The 18,810-nt window shown below is 46.1% G+C and overlaps 1 protein-coding gene across 5 annotated transcripts in view; it reads left to right on the forward strand.

Annotated features, from left to right (window-relative positions):
- The window catches only part of TAOK3 (TAO kinase 3), a 498,025-nt gene that overhangs the window by 206,753 nt on the left and 272,462 nt on the right, over window positions 1–18,810 (forward strand). For all 5 annotated transcript variants that reach the window (XM_063964317.1, XM_063964318.1, XM_063964319.1 and 2 more), the window contains one exon: window positions 16,534–16,647. In XM_063964317.1, coding sequence (XP_063820387.1) covers window positions 16,534–16,647 — 114 coding nt within the window. The remainder of the gene's footprint in view (window positions 1–16,533; window positions 16,648–18,810) is intronic.

The raw sequence follows: 18,810 nt of genomic DNA on the forward strand, positions 1-18,810 counted from the left end.
CTTCAAGAGATGCTGGCAGAGGACCCTTGGCCTCTGCCGCTCAGACAAGACCTGCTGCAGCAGGGACCCTGTCTGTTCCAAGACTTACCGCGGCTGCGTTTGACGGCATGGCGGTTGAACACCGGATCCTAAAGGAAAAGGGTATTCCGGAGGAAGTCATCCCTACCCTGATCAAAGCCAGGAAGGATGTCACCGCAAGACATTATTACCACATTTGGCGGAAATATGTTGCTTGGTGTGAGGCCATGAAGGCCCCGAAGGAGGAATTTCAACTGGGTCGATTCCTACACTTCCTGCAAGCAGGGGTGACGTTGGGCCTCAAATTGGGGTCCATCAAGGTCCAGATTTCGGTTCTGTCGATTTTCTTCCAGAAAGAACTGGCTTCACTGCCTGAAGTTCAGACTTTTGTCAAAGGAGTTCTGCATATTCAGCCTCCTTTTGTGCCCCCAGTGGCACCTTGGGATCTCAATGTGGTTTTCGCATTCCTGAAATCACATTGGTTCGAACCACTTAAGACTGTGGAATTAAAATATCTCACGTGGAAAGTGGTCATACTGTTGGCCCTGGCTTCGGCCAGGCGGGTTTCAGATTTGGCGGCTTTGTCTTGAAAAAGCCCTTATCTGATTTTCCAGATGGATAGGGCAGAATTGAGGACTCGTCCTCAGTTTCTCCCGAAGGTGGTCTCAGCTTTTCACTTGAACCAACCTATTGTGGTGCCTGCCGCTACTAGGGACTTGGAGGATTCCAAGTTGCTGGACGTAGTCAGGGCCCTGAAAATTTATGTTCCAGGACGGCTGGAGTCAGAAAAACTGACTCGCTGTTTATCCTGTATGCACCCAACAAGCTGGGTGCTCCTGCTTCTAAGCAGTCTATTGCGCGCTGGATTTGTAGCACTATTCAGCTGGCGCATTCTGCGGTAGGATTACCGCAGCCTAAATCAATAAAAGCCAATTCCACAAGGAAGGTGGGCTCATCTTGGGCGGCTGCCCGAGGGGTCTCGGCTTTACAACTTTGCCGAGCAGCTACTTGGTCAGGGGCAAACACGTTTGCTAAATTCTACAAATTTGATTCCCTGGCTGAGGAGGACCTGGAGTTCTCTCATTCGGTGCTGCAGAGTCATCCGCACTCTCCCGCCCGTTTGGGAGCTTTGGTATAATCCCCATGGTCCTTACGGAGTCCCCAGCATCCACTAGGACGTCAGAGAAAATAAGATTTTACTCACCGGTAAATCTATTTCTCGTAGTCCGTAGTGGATGCTGGGCGCCCATCCCAAGTGCGGATTGTCTGCAATACTTGTACATAGTTATTGTTACAAAAATCGGGTTTTGTTGTGAGCCATCTCTTCAGAGGCTCCAATTGTTATCATACTGTTAACCGGGGTTCCTATCACGTGTTATATGGTGTGATTGGTGTGGCTGGTATGAGTCTTACCCGGGATTCAAAATCCTTCCTTGTTGTGTCAGCTCTTCCGGGCACAGTTCCTAACTGAGGCTTGGAGGAGGGTCATAGGGGGAGGAGCCAGTGCACACCAGATAGTCCTAAATCTTTCTTTAGATGTGCCCAGTCTCCTGCGGAGCCGTCTATTCCCCATGGTCCTTACGGAGTCCCCAGCATCCACTACGGACTACGAGAAATAGATTTACCGGTGAGTAAAATCTTATTTTTATCACCAAAATGATAATTAAAACAGATTTATCTGGAACATCATTGGTCCTTGCCTGTGTCTAGTACAGGGACCTTATATAAACTCCAATGAATATGGCATACAAGAGAGCAATAATAGAGCAATACTGTACTGATAAAATCACATGTATATTGGACTACGTGTCCAGAAAATATATACTGTATCTGTGTGTCTCTGGAGTTTCTTGCGAACTCTGAGAAAAGGAAGAGACGGCTCCATAGTGTGTTCTTATAGCATGCACTATTTTAATCTTAAAACATAGGTTTAATATACACAAAGAATAATGTAATAAAATCTTCCTTATGTGGATATGTGGTAGATCTCTCCGTTTGGTGTGCAGTTGTACTTAACAAATGGAGCCTCCCAACAATCAGCAGTCCAATGTAAATTCCCTGAAAAGTCTCATTAAGCAGACCAAATAGGCGCTGGATCCATTGGGAGTAAGCAGAGAGGACAACATTGCTACATTCCTAAATAGCTTAGAGTGGTTAAATATTAGACAGAGATGTCGGTGGACCCACCATTGTGCCGACCAAGTGGCCGATCCAGGTTAGTATACACACTTACAGATCGACTGCTCCATGGGTCGGTCCTATCCACCTGGGTGGGGATTAGAATTTGCCCGCCCAGCTGTAACGCACAAGTGTACGGGTGGTGGTGGTGGTGCGGTGGACCACCTGTACACACAGCCAGATGTGCCTATATATATTTAGATATATAGCCCATCAGCTGTGCTGGGCAGTTGATGGAATATGATCAAGTGTACACATGTGTCGACGGGCTCTTTATATATCGGCTATTCGCTGGAGCAGCCGATATATTGCCTTGTGTTGTACGCAGCTTTAGACTTGTTTGTACCTGACTGTTACTAAAAAGTATTTTCAGAATTCATTCAGCCCAATCTGATTTTTTTTTTTTTTTTTAACATATCCCTAACCACATATAAACAATGTTTCTAAAGCTACAGCTCCCCAGGCTGCTGTGTGCATGAACATTCATCCTTCTTGACGATAAACATATGTTCTTTAATTCCAAACATGCTACGTTTGGTCCGAGGTGCTTTCTCCATTTGGGGACTACAACTCAGTTGGCACTGCAAATGTAGTACAGTGATCCCTATGAGAAACATGCTGCCTCTTCACAGGAGCACTCACAGTGACCTCTAAATGGACATGGACAGAAGACAATAGGACATTCTGTGTAAAATACACAGTGTCAGGCACTTTTGTTGTAGGGGTCAATGACTGCCTAGATAATTGTGGCCACAGTTAATCCCTACAGAAATGATCTACCTGAGTAGAGACCATAACACAGAACTGAAGTACATTTTATTAATAAATGAGCAAATGCTATTTTTATTTGGTCATGTCTGGAATTGGTAGACGACCCAGCAGTCAGTGCATGTTATTATAGAATATAGGTACCATACAATTTCTGTATTTTAATGTTTTTGAGGTTTTTTTTTATCCCTCACTTGTTACTTCGTCCTGCCTTTAAAGAATATGTAGAACAGGCAAAGTTACTTAGTCATGCATCCTAAACAATTGTACAGTGTAGGAGTAGCCATCAACTGGCTGCTGCATTGTCTGTCTGCTGAGGTATGAAATCCGACCTGTCCATGCATTTGATGTTGTGACGGTAATTGAATAATCTATGGTGTTCAGCTTTCACACTGCTCTCGTCTCCACCAGCTCTGTACTTTTCACAGTGATGGCTTTAGATGTCACACATGGAGACAACCAGCACAATGTTTTATTAGGTCTGCCAAATATAGCCAGTTAGATATGTATTACAGCTAGACATGACTACAACCCCCTCTAGTGGAAGCATTATTGCAATATCATTGTGGGACTCAATTCTATTAACTGTATTATGTGTATAACTGTATACACACCTTATTTCTGAATTGTACAACGCTGTGTTCATATATTGTATGTTTATATATGTGTATATTTGTGTGTGTATATGTACACACACAAATAGCGATTTTGTACACAAAATTCAGGAAAAACTCCATAATCTGGGTTAAAAAGGCAATAGATGTACTATACGAGTGACTCATGCCACCTATTATGTTTTGTCTGCTACTTTATATCCATTCCTGGTGACAAAACATACTGATCCTGTACACTTTTAGCAAATAAAAAACGTAAAAGCATAGTATGTATATAAAATCTGGATTTTAATTACCTACCTGTAAATCCTTTTTTCGTAGTCCGTAGAGGATACCGGTAGGTAATTAAAATCCTTTTTTTCTCTTACGTCCTAGAGGATGCTGGGGACTCCATAAGGACCATGGGGTATAGACGGGATCCGCAGGAGCTTGGGCACACTGAAAAGACTTAAACTGGGTGTGAACTGGCTACTCCCCCTATGCCCCTCCTCCAGACCTCAGTTAGACTTTGTGCCCAGGACTGACTGCACACTCACTAGGGGAGTTTCTCTAGAAAAGACTTTTGTTAGGTTTTTTATTTTCAGGGAGACCTGCTGGCTACAGGCTCCCTGCAGCGAGGGATTGAGGGGAGAGAAGTCAGACCTACTTCTACTTAGTTAAGGGCTCTGCTTCTTAGGCTACTGGACACCATTAGCTTCAGAGGGTTCGATCACTTGGTACGCCTAGCTGCTTGTTCCCGGAGCCGCGCCGTCACCCCCCTCACAGAAGCCAGAAGAGTATGCAGAAGGCAGAAGACTTCAGGACGGCAGAAGACTTCAGTAACGGAGGTACAGCGCAGCGGTAGCGCTGCACTCCATGCTCCCACACACTATCACCAACGGCACTCACAGGGTGCAGAGCGCTGGGGGGCGCCCTGGGCAGCATGTTACTGAGGTCTGGGAGCCGGCAGAAGCCTTTTCGGTGCCTCGGCACCGTTTCTCAGACCCCCGCCGGCATTTTCAGTTTTTCAAATTTGGCGGGCTGAAGCGCGCTGGGAAGGGGCGGGGCTTCGTCGCGCGGCTCACAGTGCCATTTTCTCCTCCACACGTGGCTGAAGGAGACGCTGACCCGGGACCTCCACAGTTCCTCTGAAAGTAGTTTGTGGTGCATTTTATTATACTTTGAGCAGCGCTGGTCACATATATCCTTAACGGGATATTTGGGCACTGGGGTGTAAGCTGGCATACTCCCTCTGTGTTTCTCTATCTGGGCTTCATTGTGGGCCTGTCCCCTAGCTGAGACATTTTGTGTGTGTGTCCGTGTGTCTATAATACGTGTCGGCATGTCTGAGGCTGAATGTTATTCACTGGAGGAGGTTATTGGGGGAGCAGATGCGGGTCTAGATTTGGCCCTGTCGGTGCAGCCGACACCTGATTTACTCACATTGCTAAGTACAATCAGTACAAATGTAGCTTCTTTGTCAAAGAGGTTGGATAAATCTGAGTCACAGACACAGGTGTGGAAAAAATCCATGGAGGATGCTTTGTCTCAGGTGCAGACCCCATCGGGGTCGCGAAAGCGGGCATTTACTCAAGTGGTAGATACTGATACCGACACGGACTCTGATTCCGAGGTCGATTTCACTGAGGCTGCTTTACATCCACGATTAGTTAAGAGTATTCAATACATGATTGTGGCTATAAAAGATGTTTTACGCATTTCTGATGAACCTGCGGTACAGGAAACAAGGATTTGCTTGTTCAAAGGGAAAAAACCTGAGGTGAAGTTTCCCCCCTCTCATGAAATGAATACTCTTTGTGAAAAGTCTTGGGAGTCGCCGGACAAGAGGTGGCAGATTCCCAAGAGGATTTACATGGCGTATCCTTTCCCCTCTGATGACAGGGAAAAATGGGAGTCGTCTCCAAATGTTGACAAAGCTTTATCTCGTTTGTCTAAGAAAGTGGCGCTTCCGTCTCCTGACACGGCAGCTCTCAAGGATCCGGCGGATCGCAAGCTGGAGACGTTTCAAGTCCATTTTTGCTAATTCGGGTTCATTGCTCAGACCTGCTGTGGCGTCTGTATGGGTGAGTAGTGCTTTTGCTAAATGGGCTGAGAATTTAGCTAATGATATGGATACCCTTGATAAAGATAATGTTATTTTGACTCTTGGTTATATCAAGGACGCTGCAGATTACCTGATGGATGCGGCGAGGGATGTTTGTCTCTTGGGATCAAGAGCCAATGCCATGTCGATATCTTCCAGGAGGGCGTTGTGGATCCATCAATGGAATGCTGATGCCGACTCCAAGAGAGCTATGGAAGCTTTACCCTTCAAAGGTAATGTCTTGTTTGGGGACGGCTTGGCTGACCTGGTCTCTACCGCGACTGCGAGTAAGTCCTCTTTTCTTCCCTATGTTCCCACACAACAGAAAAAGGCACCTCATCAGCAGATGCAGTCCTTTCGTCCCAATAAATACAGGCGTGGAAAAGGTTCGTCCTTCCCGCTGGGGCTTCCCTGGGGGAGTCCGGACCGGTGGGGGGCCGTCTGCGGATCTTCAGTCAGGTCTGGATTCAATCAGACCTGGATCCTTGGGTCCTAGAGATTGTGTCTCAGGGATACAAGCTGGAGTTTCAGGAGGTGCCCCCTCACCGGTTTTTCATTTCGGCCTTACCAGTGTCTCTTCCAGACAGGGAGGTGGTGCTGGCAGCGATACAAAAGTTGTGTCAACAGAGGGTCATTGTTCCCGTTCCCCCGTCCCAACGGGGGGAGGGGGTTCTACTTGAGCCTCTTTGTCGTACCGAAACCGGACGGTTCGGTCAGACCGATTCTGAATCTAAAATCCCTCAATCCATACTTGAAAGTTTTCAAGTTCAAGATGGAATCCCTTCGAGCTGTGATTTCCAGCCTAGAAGGGGGGGGGGGGGGATTGTATGGCGTCAGTCGACACAAAGGATGCCTACTTACACGTCCCAATATATCCTTTGCATCAGGCCTTCCTCAGGTTTGCGATACAGGATTCTCATTACCAATTTCAGACGTTGCCGTTTGGGCTTTCCACGGCCCCGAGGATTTTCACCAAGGTCATGGCAGAAATGATGGTTCTCCTTCGCAAGCAAGGGGTTACAATTATCCCGTACTTGGACGATCTCCTGATAAAGGCGAGGTCCAAGGAACGGTTGCTGAGAAGTGTGAATTTGTCGCTGTCGGTTCTGCGATAGCACGGTTGGGTGATAAATTTGCCAAAATCTCAGTTGATTCCGACCACTCGGCTGCCTTTTTTCTGGGCATGATTCTGGACACGGAGTTACGGAGAGTATTTCTTCCAGAAGTAAAAGCTCTGGAACTGCAGACGATGATCAGGGAACTTTTGAGGCCGACAAGTGTGTTGATCCATCACTGTACTCGGGTTCTGGGGAAAATGGTTGCGGCGTACAAAGCCATTCCATTTGGCAGGTTTCATGCCCGCGTGTTTCAGTGGGACTTGCTGAGCAAATGGTCCCGGTCTCACCTGCACATGCACCGGAAGATAAGTCTATCTCCCAGAGCCAGAATTTCTCTCCTGTGGTGGCTACAAAGTTCTCACCTCCTAGGAGGACGCCCATTCGGTATCCAGGACTGGGTACTTCTGACAACAGATGCAAGTCTCCGGGGCTGGGGCGCAGTCGCCCAAGGAAGAAACTTCCAGGGGAAATGGTCGCTCCAGGAAGCTTGTCTCCACATAAATGTTCTCGAGTTAAGAGCCATTTCCAACGGCCTGCTACAAGCAAGAAGCCTTCTTCAGGGTCGACCTGTCCTGGTACAGTCAGCCAACATCACAGCGGTGGCACATATAAACCGTCAAGGCGGAACAAGGAGCAGGGCGGCTATGGTGGAGGCCACAAGAATCCTTCGCTGGGCGGAACAACACGTGAGCGCCCTGTCAGCAGTCTTCCTTCCGGGAGTGGACAACTGGGAAGCAGATTTCCTCAGCAGAAACGATCTCATTCCGGGAGAGTGGGCTCTTCACCAAGAGGTATTTGCAGAGGTGACAAAGCGTTGGGGAATTCCGTTGATCGACATGATGGCGTCTCGTCTCAACAAGAAGCTTCCGAGGTATTGTTCCAGGTCAAGGGACTCCCAAGCCAGTGCAGTGGACGCCCTGGTGTCTCCGTGGGTGTTCAAGTCGGTCTCTGTGTTCCCTCCACTTCCTCTCATTCCAAAGGTACTGGGGATCATTCGACGAGCAAGGGTTCAGGCGATTCTCGTCGTTCCAGATAGGCCAAGAAGGGCCTGGTATCCGGATCTTCAGGAATTACGGGTGGAAGATCCTTGGCCACTTCCTCTAAGAGAGGACCTGTTGTAGGGTCCATGCGTGTTTCCAGGCTTACCATGGCTGCGTTTGACGGCATGGAAGTTGAGCGCCAGATCTTAGCTCGTAAGGTTATTCCCCAGGAGGTCATTCCCACTCTCATTAAGGCTTGGAAGGAGGTTACGGCGAGACATTATCACCGTATTTGGAGAAAGTATATTTCCTGGTGTGAGACTAAAACGGCTCCTGCGGAAGAATTTCACTTGGGTCGATTTCTCCACTTTTTGCAGGCAGTCGTAGATGCAGGCCTGAAATTAGGCTCCATCAAAGTGCAGATTTCGGCTTTGTCTATTTTCTTTCAAAAGGAATTAGCTGTCCTCCCAGAGGTTCAGACTTTTGTGAAAGGAGTGATGCATATCAATCCTCCGTTTGTGCCTCCTGTGGCACCATGGGACCTTGAGGTGGTCTTGCAGTTTCTCATGTCTTCCTGGTTTGAACCTTTGCGTAAGGTTGAGTTGAGGTTTCTCACTTGGAAGGTAGTCATACTGTTGGCTCTGGCATCTGCCAGGCGAGTGTCAGAGTTGGCGGCCTTATCTCATAAGAGCCCGTACTTGATTTTTCATTCGGATAGGACGGAATTGAGGACTCGTCAACAATTTCTGCCGAAGGTGGTTTCTTCGTTTCACATTAACCAACCTATTGTGGTGCCGGTGGCTACGGATGCTGTGTCAGTTCCGAAGTCTCTTGATGTTGTGAGAGCTTTGAAAATCTACGTCGCCAGAACGGCTGTTGCCAGGAAAACTGAGGCGCTGTTTGTCCTGTATGCTTCCAACAAGATTGGTCATCCTGCTTTAAAACAGACTATTGCACGCTAGATTTGTAGTACGATTCAGCAAGCTCATTCTTCGGCTGGGCTACCAGTGCCGAAGTCAGTAAAAGCCCATCCTACAGCTTTGCCGAGCAGCTACCTGGTCGGGTTCAAACACTTTTGCAAAGTTCTATAAGTTTGATACCCTGACTGATGAGGACCTTGCGTTTGCTCAGTCGGTGCTGCAGAGTCGTCCGCACTCTCCCGCCCGGTCTGGAGCTTTGGTATAAACCCCATGGTCCTTTTGGAGTCCCCAGCATCCTCTAGGATGTAAGAGAAAATATAATTTTAGTACCTACCGGTAAATCCTTTTCTCCTAGTCCGTAGAGGATGCTGGGCGCCCATCCCAGTGCGGACTGTTGCTTGCAGTATATTCTTGCGGGTTAAGTTAGTTTATACACGGGTTGTGTATTTATGGTTTTCAGCTTGTTGCTGTTATTTCATACTGTTATCTGGTTTACTGTTACTCCGGTTGTACGGTATGTTTGCGGTGTGGGCTGGTGTGTGTGTGTGTGTGTGTGTGTGTGTGTATGTATGTATGTATGTATGTATGTGTATATATATATATATATATATATATATATATATATATATATATATATATATATATATATATATATATATATATATATATATATATCGAGGGGAGATGGATGGCACTCCAGCATGTGAATAAATGATCAGAAAACCAAATAGGCTACCTATTTGGTTTTCTGATCATTTATTCACATGCTGGAGTGCCATCCATCTCCCCTCGTTTTACATTATCTCAGGAAGGGCACCCAGACGAGCTGATTCCCAGTATATTGGAGTGCCGGACATTGTCCTTGCTTTTATATATATATATATATATATATATATAATATAAGCCCTTAGTTAAACAAAAATCCTTTCCTCGAAATGTCCGTCTCTCCTGGGCGCAGTTCCTATAACAGAGGTCTGGAGGAGGGGCATAGGGGGAGGAGCCAGTTCACACCCAGTTTGTCTTTTCAGTGTGCCCAAGCTCCTGCGGATCCCGTCTATACTCCATGGTCCTTTTGGAGTCCCCAGCATCCTCTATGGACTAGGAGAAAAGGATTTATCGGTAGGTACTAAAATCCTATTTTTCTCTTGCGTCCTAGTGGATACTTGGGTCCATTTAGTACCATGGGGATGTACCAAAGCTCCCAAACCCGGGTGGGAGAGTGCTGAGGTTCTTGCAGAACTGATTGACCAAACTGACGATCCTCAGAGGCCAAAGTATTGAACTTGTAGAACTTAGTAAACGTGTTCGAACCTGACTAAGTAACTGCTTGGCAGAGCTGTTCAGCCGAGACACCCTGGGCAGCCACCCAGGAAGTACCCACCGACCTAGTAGAGTGGGCATGTACAGATCTTGGACATGACAAACCTGCCATGGAATAAGCATGCTGGATAGTGAGGCTGATCCAGCGTGCAATAGACTGCAAAGCCCTCAAAACATCCAAAGACATTGAAGTAGCAGAAGTGTTGTTGACAACCGGAACCACAATAGGTTGGTTGATGTGAAACGCGGACACCACATTAGGAAGAAATTGCTGACGAGTTCAGCTCTGTCCTTATGGAAAATTAAATAGGGACTTTTATGAGATAAAGTCCACCTCCTGTAACGGTTCAAACTAGTCCGATTGGAGGAACTGCAGCATCACGTTGAGATCCCAAGGTGCCGTGGGAGGCACAAAGGGAGGGTGGATGTGCAGAACACCGTTCGAAAACGTCTGGACCTCAGGGAGAGAAGCCAATTGGTTCTGAAAGAAAATGGACAAGGCCAAATCTGGATTTTTAAGGAGCCCAGACGCAGGCCTACATCCACACCTGCCTGCAGAAAAAGCAGGAAACATCCCAGATTAAATTCCACCGCAGAATAATTTCTGCTCTCACACCAAGAGATGTATTTCTTCCAAATACGATGGTAATGCTTAGACGTTACCCCCTTCCCAGCTCGGATCATAGTCTGGATTGATCTTCCTGTTGAGCCGAGAGGCCATCATGTCTACTCCTGGAATGAAGACTGCTGACAACGCCACAGCGTTTCTTTCTGCCCAGAGGAGAATTCTTGACACCTCTGACATTGGCCATCTTGACCATCTTCCTTGAAACTGCACCCCCTGAGTGACTGCTCCCCAACCTCTGATGCTTACGTCTGTGGTTAACAGAATCCAGTTCTGAATTCCGACCCTCCGACCTTCAACGAGGTGAGAAGACTGTAGCCACCACAGAAAGGAGATCCTGGCTTTTGGCGACAGATGAAACCTCTGGTGCATGTGAAGATGCGATCCAGACCATTTGTGCAACAGATCTATCCGGAAGGGTCTTGCGTGAAACCTTCCGTATTGAAGAGCCTCGTAAGAGGCCACCATGTTTCCCAGAAGGCGAGTGCACAGATGCACCGACACCTGGGTTGGTTTCAGGACGTTCCGAACCATCGACTGGGTCACTAATGCCTTTTCCAACGAAAACAACAATTTCTGCGACTCAGTGTCCAGTACCATTCCCAGAAATGGGAGCCTCCTTGTTGGCTCTAGGTGAGATTTCGGAAGGTACAGAATCCACCCGTGATCCTGGAGGAGTTTGGTTGAGAGACCAATGCTGATCAGCAACCTTTTCCTGGACGGTGCTTTTGTCACCTCCAGACCTGAGATTCCCGCTCTCAGAGACTCCATCTTGTTGAGCTGATGAGGTGGAAATGGAACAATGACCAAAGTCTGTACCAGTTTTTGGATGGCATACTGTAAAGTTATACTTGCCTTTTGTGAAACTGGCAGGCCTGATTTGAAGAATCTGTGAGGTGGGGGCTTTTGGAACTCCAGTCTCTAGCCCTGGGAAATAAGATCTATGACCCAGGGATCCTGTCACGAACTTGACCAGATCTGGCTGAAGAATTGTAGTCGGGCTCCCACCTGACAGCCTTCCAGGCATTGCGGTCCACAGTCATGCTGAAGCCTTTGAGGAATCAGAGCCTAGGCTCTGTTCCTGAGCACCTGCAGCTGTTAGCTTGTGTGGTAACCTCTTGCGTCGCTGGAGGACGTAGAAGCACCTCTGTATTTGCCCTTGGAACTTGGGCGTCCGAAAGGACTGTAACTGAGAAGTTGAATAAATCTTCTTGGTTGGGGGAGCTGCGGAAGGAAGCTACGTAGACTTACCCGCAGTAGCTGTGGAGATCCATTTGTCTAGTTCATCTCCAAACAAGGCCTCTCCTGTGAATGGTAGGCCTTCCACGCCTTTCCTGGAGTCCGCGTCAGCAGTCCACTGGTGTAGCCACAAGCCCCTGCGTACCGACACTGCCATTGCGGTGGTGCGTGCTTTAAGCACGCCTATTTCCTTTATGGCTTCCACCATAAGGTTCGCAGAGTCCTGTATATGCTGCAGGAGTAAGACAACATCCCCCCTAGATAAGGAATCTAACCCCTCAATTAGGTTACCTGACCATTTAGCAATGGCTTTAGTGATCCACGCACATGCAATAGTGGGTCTTTAAGCCACCCCAGCAGCTGTGTACAATGATTTGAATGTAGTCTCAATTTTACAATCAGCCGTGTCTTTCAGGGAGGCTGCACCTGTAACAGGCAATACAATTTTATGTGACAGCCTAGACACTGATGCGTCCACTATCGGTGGATTTTCCCATGTTTTCCTATCTTCCAGAGGAAAAGGAAAAGATGAGAGCAACCTTTTAGGGATCTGAAACTTCTTATCAGGATTTACCCATGATTCTTCAAACAGGGTATTCAATTCCTTTGACACAGGAAAAGTAACTGAGGACTTCTTTTTTTACAATAAAATAAGATTCCACACACTCCTCTGACACCTTATCAGGAATATGCAAAACATCTCTGATAGCCTCTATTCCCTGTGACAGAGCTGCATCTCCCCCCTCTGAGTCCATCTCTTCCTTCTCCATGTCTGACCTTTCAGCGTCAGAGTAAGACTGCAGGATGTGGGCCAGAGATCGCTTTTGCAGACAAATGGGAGGGGACCAAGACGCTGTTTTGGGGACTGAGTCTCTATTCATAAACTCATTCACAGTCTCTTTTAAGTATTGCGTCTTTCTCATTGTGGGACAGTTTTGTAGAAAGAGTTGAGATCATTCCCTTTAGAGAATTAACCCATTTCGGTGCAGCCCCGCTATCCTGTGAACCCTGAGTACCCAGTAGTGTGCCCCCTGATGAAGAGGAACACTCTGCTGTACAAGAAACACACTCTTTGACTGACATAATGTAATGTGACAACACACACACACACACACACACACACACACACACACACACACACACACACGACAAGGTTAAGCACAATTAACCCACAAAGAGCCCTTCAGGGAGACACAGTTGTTTGGAGCCAGCCCCCACCGTGCCCTTATTGCTAATGCCAAGCTTAGCCAGGTCGCAGACTAAGTACCCTGATAGGGGACCTAGTACACTAATAGTCGCTCCCCCCCTGCTATGACCCCCTGGTACCGCTGAGGTAAACTGGAGGAGCTGTGCGTCCCTGTCCTGTCAGTGTCTCTGTCCACTGCAGATGGAAAATGGCGCTGGTGAGCTGCTGGATCCTCTCATAGTGAAGCCCCGCCCCTTCAATGGCGTTCGGTCTTTCCGCTTTTTTTATACTGGCTGAGGAATCTGGTGCTTAAAATGGAGAGAACCGTTTTAAGACTGTTGTGCCAGTATGGGTACTGTGTATGGGGACGCAGTTGTGTACTGTGTCCGGAGACGCATTCCACCCCGTTTAGAAGCCGTGCGTCTCCGTACCCTCATGCCGCCATAATGGCCGGCGGCCAAACAAAACTATATCAAGAAATTATACAAATCAGGCACTGTAACTGAACTGGTTCTCTAAGCTGCTGGTCACCCCAATCATAAATACACAAATACCCCCAAAAAAGGGACCAACTGCGCTTCAGAAGAATGCAACTGACATACAATAATGTTTAAAAACACAAGTTTCAGATATTTAATAAGAACATGTAAAATTAATCAATGACATTATCCGTATGATAATTGAAAAACTAAGATGAGCCTATAGCCAATCTCTAGACCACAATTCGTCTCTCTTGGGCAAGTCTGTTTGCAAATGCCGGCATAAGCAATGTGTGCTGATAAATGCAAAAGTTCTTCCTGCAGGAAAATACTGTTATAGCATCCAGTCTGGAGATCGATAGTTACCAAATCCCTTGTGGTGTTGGTCGGGTATTCCACCTAGCGAGGGTCCAGAGTATCCTCTTTATCCAACGCAATGGTCATGGTGGTTCTCCCTCTATTAATGTCCACAGTGGTGGGGACTGGAATCTCCCAAAGTTTGGAATGACTGTGAAGAGTCCTGCTTGAATTTCAGCAATACCCTGGTCAGAGATTGGGCTCCCTATCACGTTTCATTATCACTTGGCAGCTTTATCAAAGATCTTGATGAAAGGTCTTTAGCAAAGGTTTGATAAAGCTGCCAAGTGACAGCGAAACGTGTTAGGGAGCCCAATCTCTGACCAGGACATTGCTGAAATTCAAGCAGGACTCTCCACATTCCCCCCTCCCTTCCCCCCTAAGTCCCACGAAGCAGACATGCTGGTGCCAACCAGCCCTGCCTGAAAATAACAAACATAGAAAATAAATGCAGAAACTCTTCAGGAGCTTCCTTCAGCGTGACCGGCTCCTCCAGGCACATTTTTAAAACGGAGTCTGGTAGGAGGTGCATAGAGGGAGGAGCCAGCCCACAATATCAAATTCTCAAAGTGCCCATGGCTCCTAGTGGACCCGTCTATACCCCATGATACTAAATGGACCCCAGTATCCTCTAGGACGTAAGGGAAAATAGTTCTATGTGGAGATAATGTAGGGTGACACAGATGTTTGCTGTTTCTGAAGTGGCTGCTTGAATAGAACATCATTGTACGAGTAATGTGTGATAAGATCTGATGTGATATCATGAGTTATGTGGTAAATTTGACGTTTTGGGAAATGTTTCCGTCAGAAATATCAGTCTTAGGGGTCTATTCAATGCATGTCGGATCATTTCCGATGGAAAGGTTCTGACAATGCAGTATTCAATTTGCGGCCAAATCCTTCAGGTTTTGGCCGTTCTCGACAATATCAATCCGACTTTTTTTAAAGTCGGATTAACATTGTTGAAAATGGGACTAAAAGCTGTCTGATTTGGCCGCAAATCCGACAAAACGCGTGGATCTGCGGCTAATCTGCCGATCCACGTGTTTTCTGACAAGTCGGAATTGCCGACCTGTCGGATAAACGGCAGCCCCATTGAATAGGTCGAATCACGATTCAACCTAAAAAAGTCGGAAACTGACGTCTTTCCGACAAGATGGCTGTTCCGACTATAATTGAATACACCCCATAGTGAGACAGTGATGTGCTTCTTCCCTGTGAGCAGTGTCTCTGAGAGCTGGTACGGTTTACACTTGTGGAGTGATACAGTTGTGGCTTTGTGATGACGTTTCACATGACTGTTGAAGTACATCAGGCCTGAGGTGTGCTGTCATTAGGAAATGAAGTATGTCATGTGATCCAATGTGTCCAGTCGTGTGTGACATCTGTCTCAACATACCAAGCTTTTGTAAAAGTTCTATGGGGATCACAACAACTGGGGTGTCACCCACGATGCCCGCTAAGGTATCCATGTATAGGCACTCACCAGATTCTTATGCACATAAAATAAGTTTATTTCATTCTCATCATGTTGTGTTTTAGTGTGTCAAACATTTTCGGCATATTCTGTTACGCTTTGCAATTGGGAACAAAACCATAATAAAACAGGACTGGGCAATAACAGACCCACAAAGGGGGAATTTTTTTTAGGTACAGATTCGGATTCCATTTATGGTGGCAGGGATCTCGCTCAAAAGTGTTCACTGCCCCATAGGTAGCGAGCACATTTAAGCAAATCCAGTATTCGGCCGGTCGAACAAAGGGGAAGAATCAGGCTGCCGGTGACTATTTGCCCCCTTTGCACCTAATTGAATACCCCCAAAATGGGATGTATGTGATTGTGTATATATTAAGTTAACAAGTGCCGTGTGGTGAAGTGCTTATTCGGAAAACTCCTGTAGTATACACGTTGAGATAATCCACTGCAATCCCTCAATTGTCAATAAAGAGTTAAATAAAAACAAAATGATACAAAACAGACAGTGTTGAAGCATACCTTAGTATTGGTAAAGCAGTCTTCAGCTGCAAAGTGTGCATACTGTAATCTGATGTTGCCATTGCAGTGACTGGATGTAAAAAATACATTGAAGATGTGAGTGGACTTGTTTTGTTAAAAACAGAAATGCTCAGTCATTACTATATAGAGTTGATATATTCTGTAAATTAAGAATGAGCCGGAATGTACGGAGACATTAAACTGACACCTGATGCCTTGTTGCTGTGGAGAGCTTTACCGTTTTGAATTCTGAGTGCCATGCCTAAAATGTAGCAAAGCATTGACTCCTATACTGCACTGCCTCTGTGCTCCCCTGTATATGAGACTATCACTGAACAGCTGCAATAATATATTCAAGTATATTCCTAGATTTCTGTTACTATACTCTGATCCTATCACTTTTGTGATTTTGTTTGTTTTTTATCTTCTTTCTTACATTTTAGTTTTAATAAATTGAATTGGCACTTACTTCCCATAATCTGAAGTTCCATTTTGATTATCTACTTTCCACAATTTTTAATACAAATATGCAAAGTTCTCACACAATAGAATTATAATATTATCTATATTACGTATTTTGTTTAACTTTTTTTTAACCATTTTAAACCTCTTTTTTGTATAATTCTTGATTTTGATTTTATTTCCTGTTTAGGGATATTAAAGCTGGAAATATCCTGCTTACTGAGCCCGGTCAGGTCAAATTAGCAGATTTTGGATCTGCCTCTATAACCTCACCTGCCAACTCCTTCGTGGGAACCCCATACTGGTAACCTATATATCAGTGTATTTATGTGTTGAAAGCTCAGTAGTCTAATTGTTATCTTAACTTTCCAAGACTTTGTAGAACTTTGTTCCACAGTACATGTAGAAATTGCACACACAGGTGTTAAGCCTGTGGCTTCATGCATGAACATATTGGCTATAATCCTGTATGGTTCTGGTGAACAGACATATAGGCGTCATTGGCACTGGGATAATAAGAACTGCTACTGAAATATATGTTAACATATCTCTCTCTCTCTCTCTCTCTCTCTCTCTCTCTCTCTCTCTATCTATCTATCTATCTATCTATCTATATATATCTATATATATATATATATATATATATATATATAATTACCTTTTAGCGAATAGAAAAGTGAATTCTGTACATAGCCAACTTTGTAGTGTGAATTGTCCAATGAATGAACTTGCGTAATATAAATACTGTGGAAGCATCCATTTTGTAGAAAATGTACATTTTAAGACTACTGCTCATTTTCTACTCCGAAACATTATATACATTAGTCACACTATGCCATAATAGGATTTCAGGGACCATCTTCCGTTGGCAAGGTACACGTTGCAGGCTCATATTTTAAGCGATCTATGGATTAATGTAATAACATGCGAGTTGCTGGCATTAGCGAGTTCCTGGCATGTCTGCCTGATATTTTAAAGGGGCAATCATTCAAAAGGCAAAACCAACTTGGGTTTGCCTTTTAAATGATTGTTCCCTTTAAAACATTGGACAGACTTGCCAGGAAGTTGCTGTTTTCTGCATCTCATAGGCTATTACGTTTACCATTTGGTATTCTGCCTGATCTCAAAATGTACACACGTGGTGGACTTCACCAACTGACTGGATCCCTTTGGTCGTCTAGTATCATATTAGCATAGCTATACATCATCGGCTGACTGTACCTTGTCCATTGCAATGCAATTGTGTCATATTTTGTTTGGATAACATAGTAGCCTCACTGGGCACACACGCAATCATGCCAGCCTAATTCCAGTTTTAACTTTCTTTGATCGCACCTTTATTCCTTTCACTATGCATGTATTTGCATTTCCGTATTAGGCAGTGGTGCAAGTAGAAAAAATGTCTTACAGGTACTGTGTGCGCCAAAAAATGGGTGTGGACGAATGCCACATGGGGCGTGGCCAATGAAAATGGGTGGCGTGATACACATATGGGGGGAGGGGCAGATACACATATGACTCCAATAGTGCCAGATATATACGTTGCCCCACAGTGCCAGATATACATTGCCCCACAGTGCCAGATATACATTGCCCCACAGTGCCAGATATACGTTGCCCCACAGTGCCAGATATACGTTGCCCCACAGTGCCAGATATACGTTGCCCCACAGTGCCAGATATACATTGCCCCACAGTGCCAGATATACATTGCCCCACAGTGCCAGATATACATTGCCCCACAGTGCCAGATATACATTGCCCCACAGTGCCAGATATACATTGCCCCACAGTGCCAGATATACATTGCCCCACAGTGCCAGATATACATTGCCTCACTGTGCCAGATACACAAATGCCCCCAGAGTGCCAGATATACATTGCCTCACAGTGCCAGATACACATTGCCCCACAGTGTCAGATACACAAATGCCCCCAAAGTGCCAGATATACATTGCCTCACAGTGCCAGATACACATTGCCCCACAGTGTCAGATACACAAATGCCCCCAAAGTGCCAGATATACATTGCCTCACAGTGCCAGATACACAAATGCCCCCACTGTGCCAGATATGCCCCCAGTGCCAGATTTAGAAATGCCCCCAGTGCCAGATACACATGTCCCCCCAGTGCCAGATATGCCCTCAGTGTCAGATATGCCCCCAGTGCCAGCTACACATGTCCCTGCAGTGCCAGATATTCCCACAGTGCCAGATACACATGTCCCCGCAGTGGCAGATATGCCCACAGTGCCAGATATGTCCCCAGTGCCAGATACACGTTTCCCCCCCAGTGCCAGATACACGTTTCCCCCCCAGTGCCAGATACACGTTTCCCCCCCAGTGCCAGATACACGTTTCCCCCCCAGTGCCAGATACACATTTCCCCCCCAGTGCCAGATACACATTTCCCCCCCAGTGCCAGATACACATGTCCCCCCAGTGCCAGATACACATGTCCCCCCAG

Source organism: Pseudophryne corroboree, chromosome 1 (genome assembly GCF_028390025.1).
Source record: "Pseudophryne corroboree isolate aPseCor3 chromosome 1, aPseCor3.hap2, whole genome shotgun sequence".
Lineage (NCBI taxonomy): Eukaryota > Metazoa > Chordata > Amphibia > Anura > Myobatrachidae > Pseudophryne > Pseudophryne corroboree.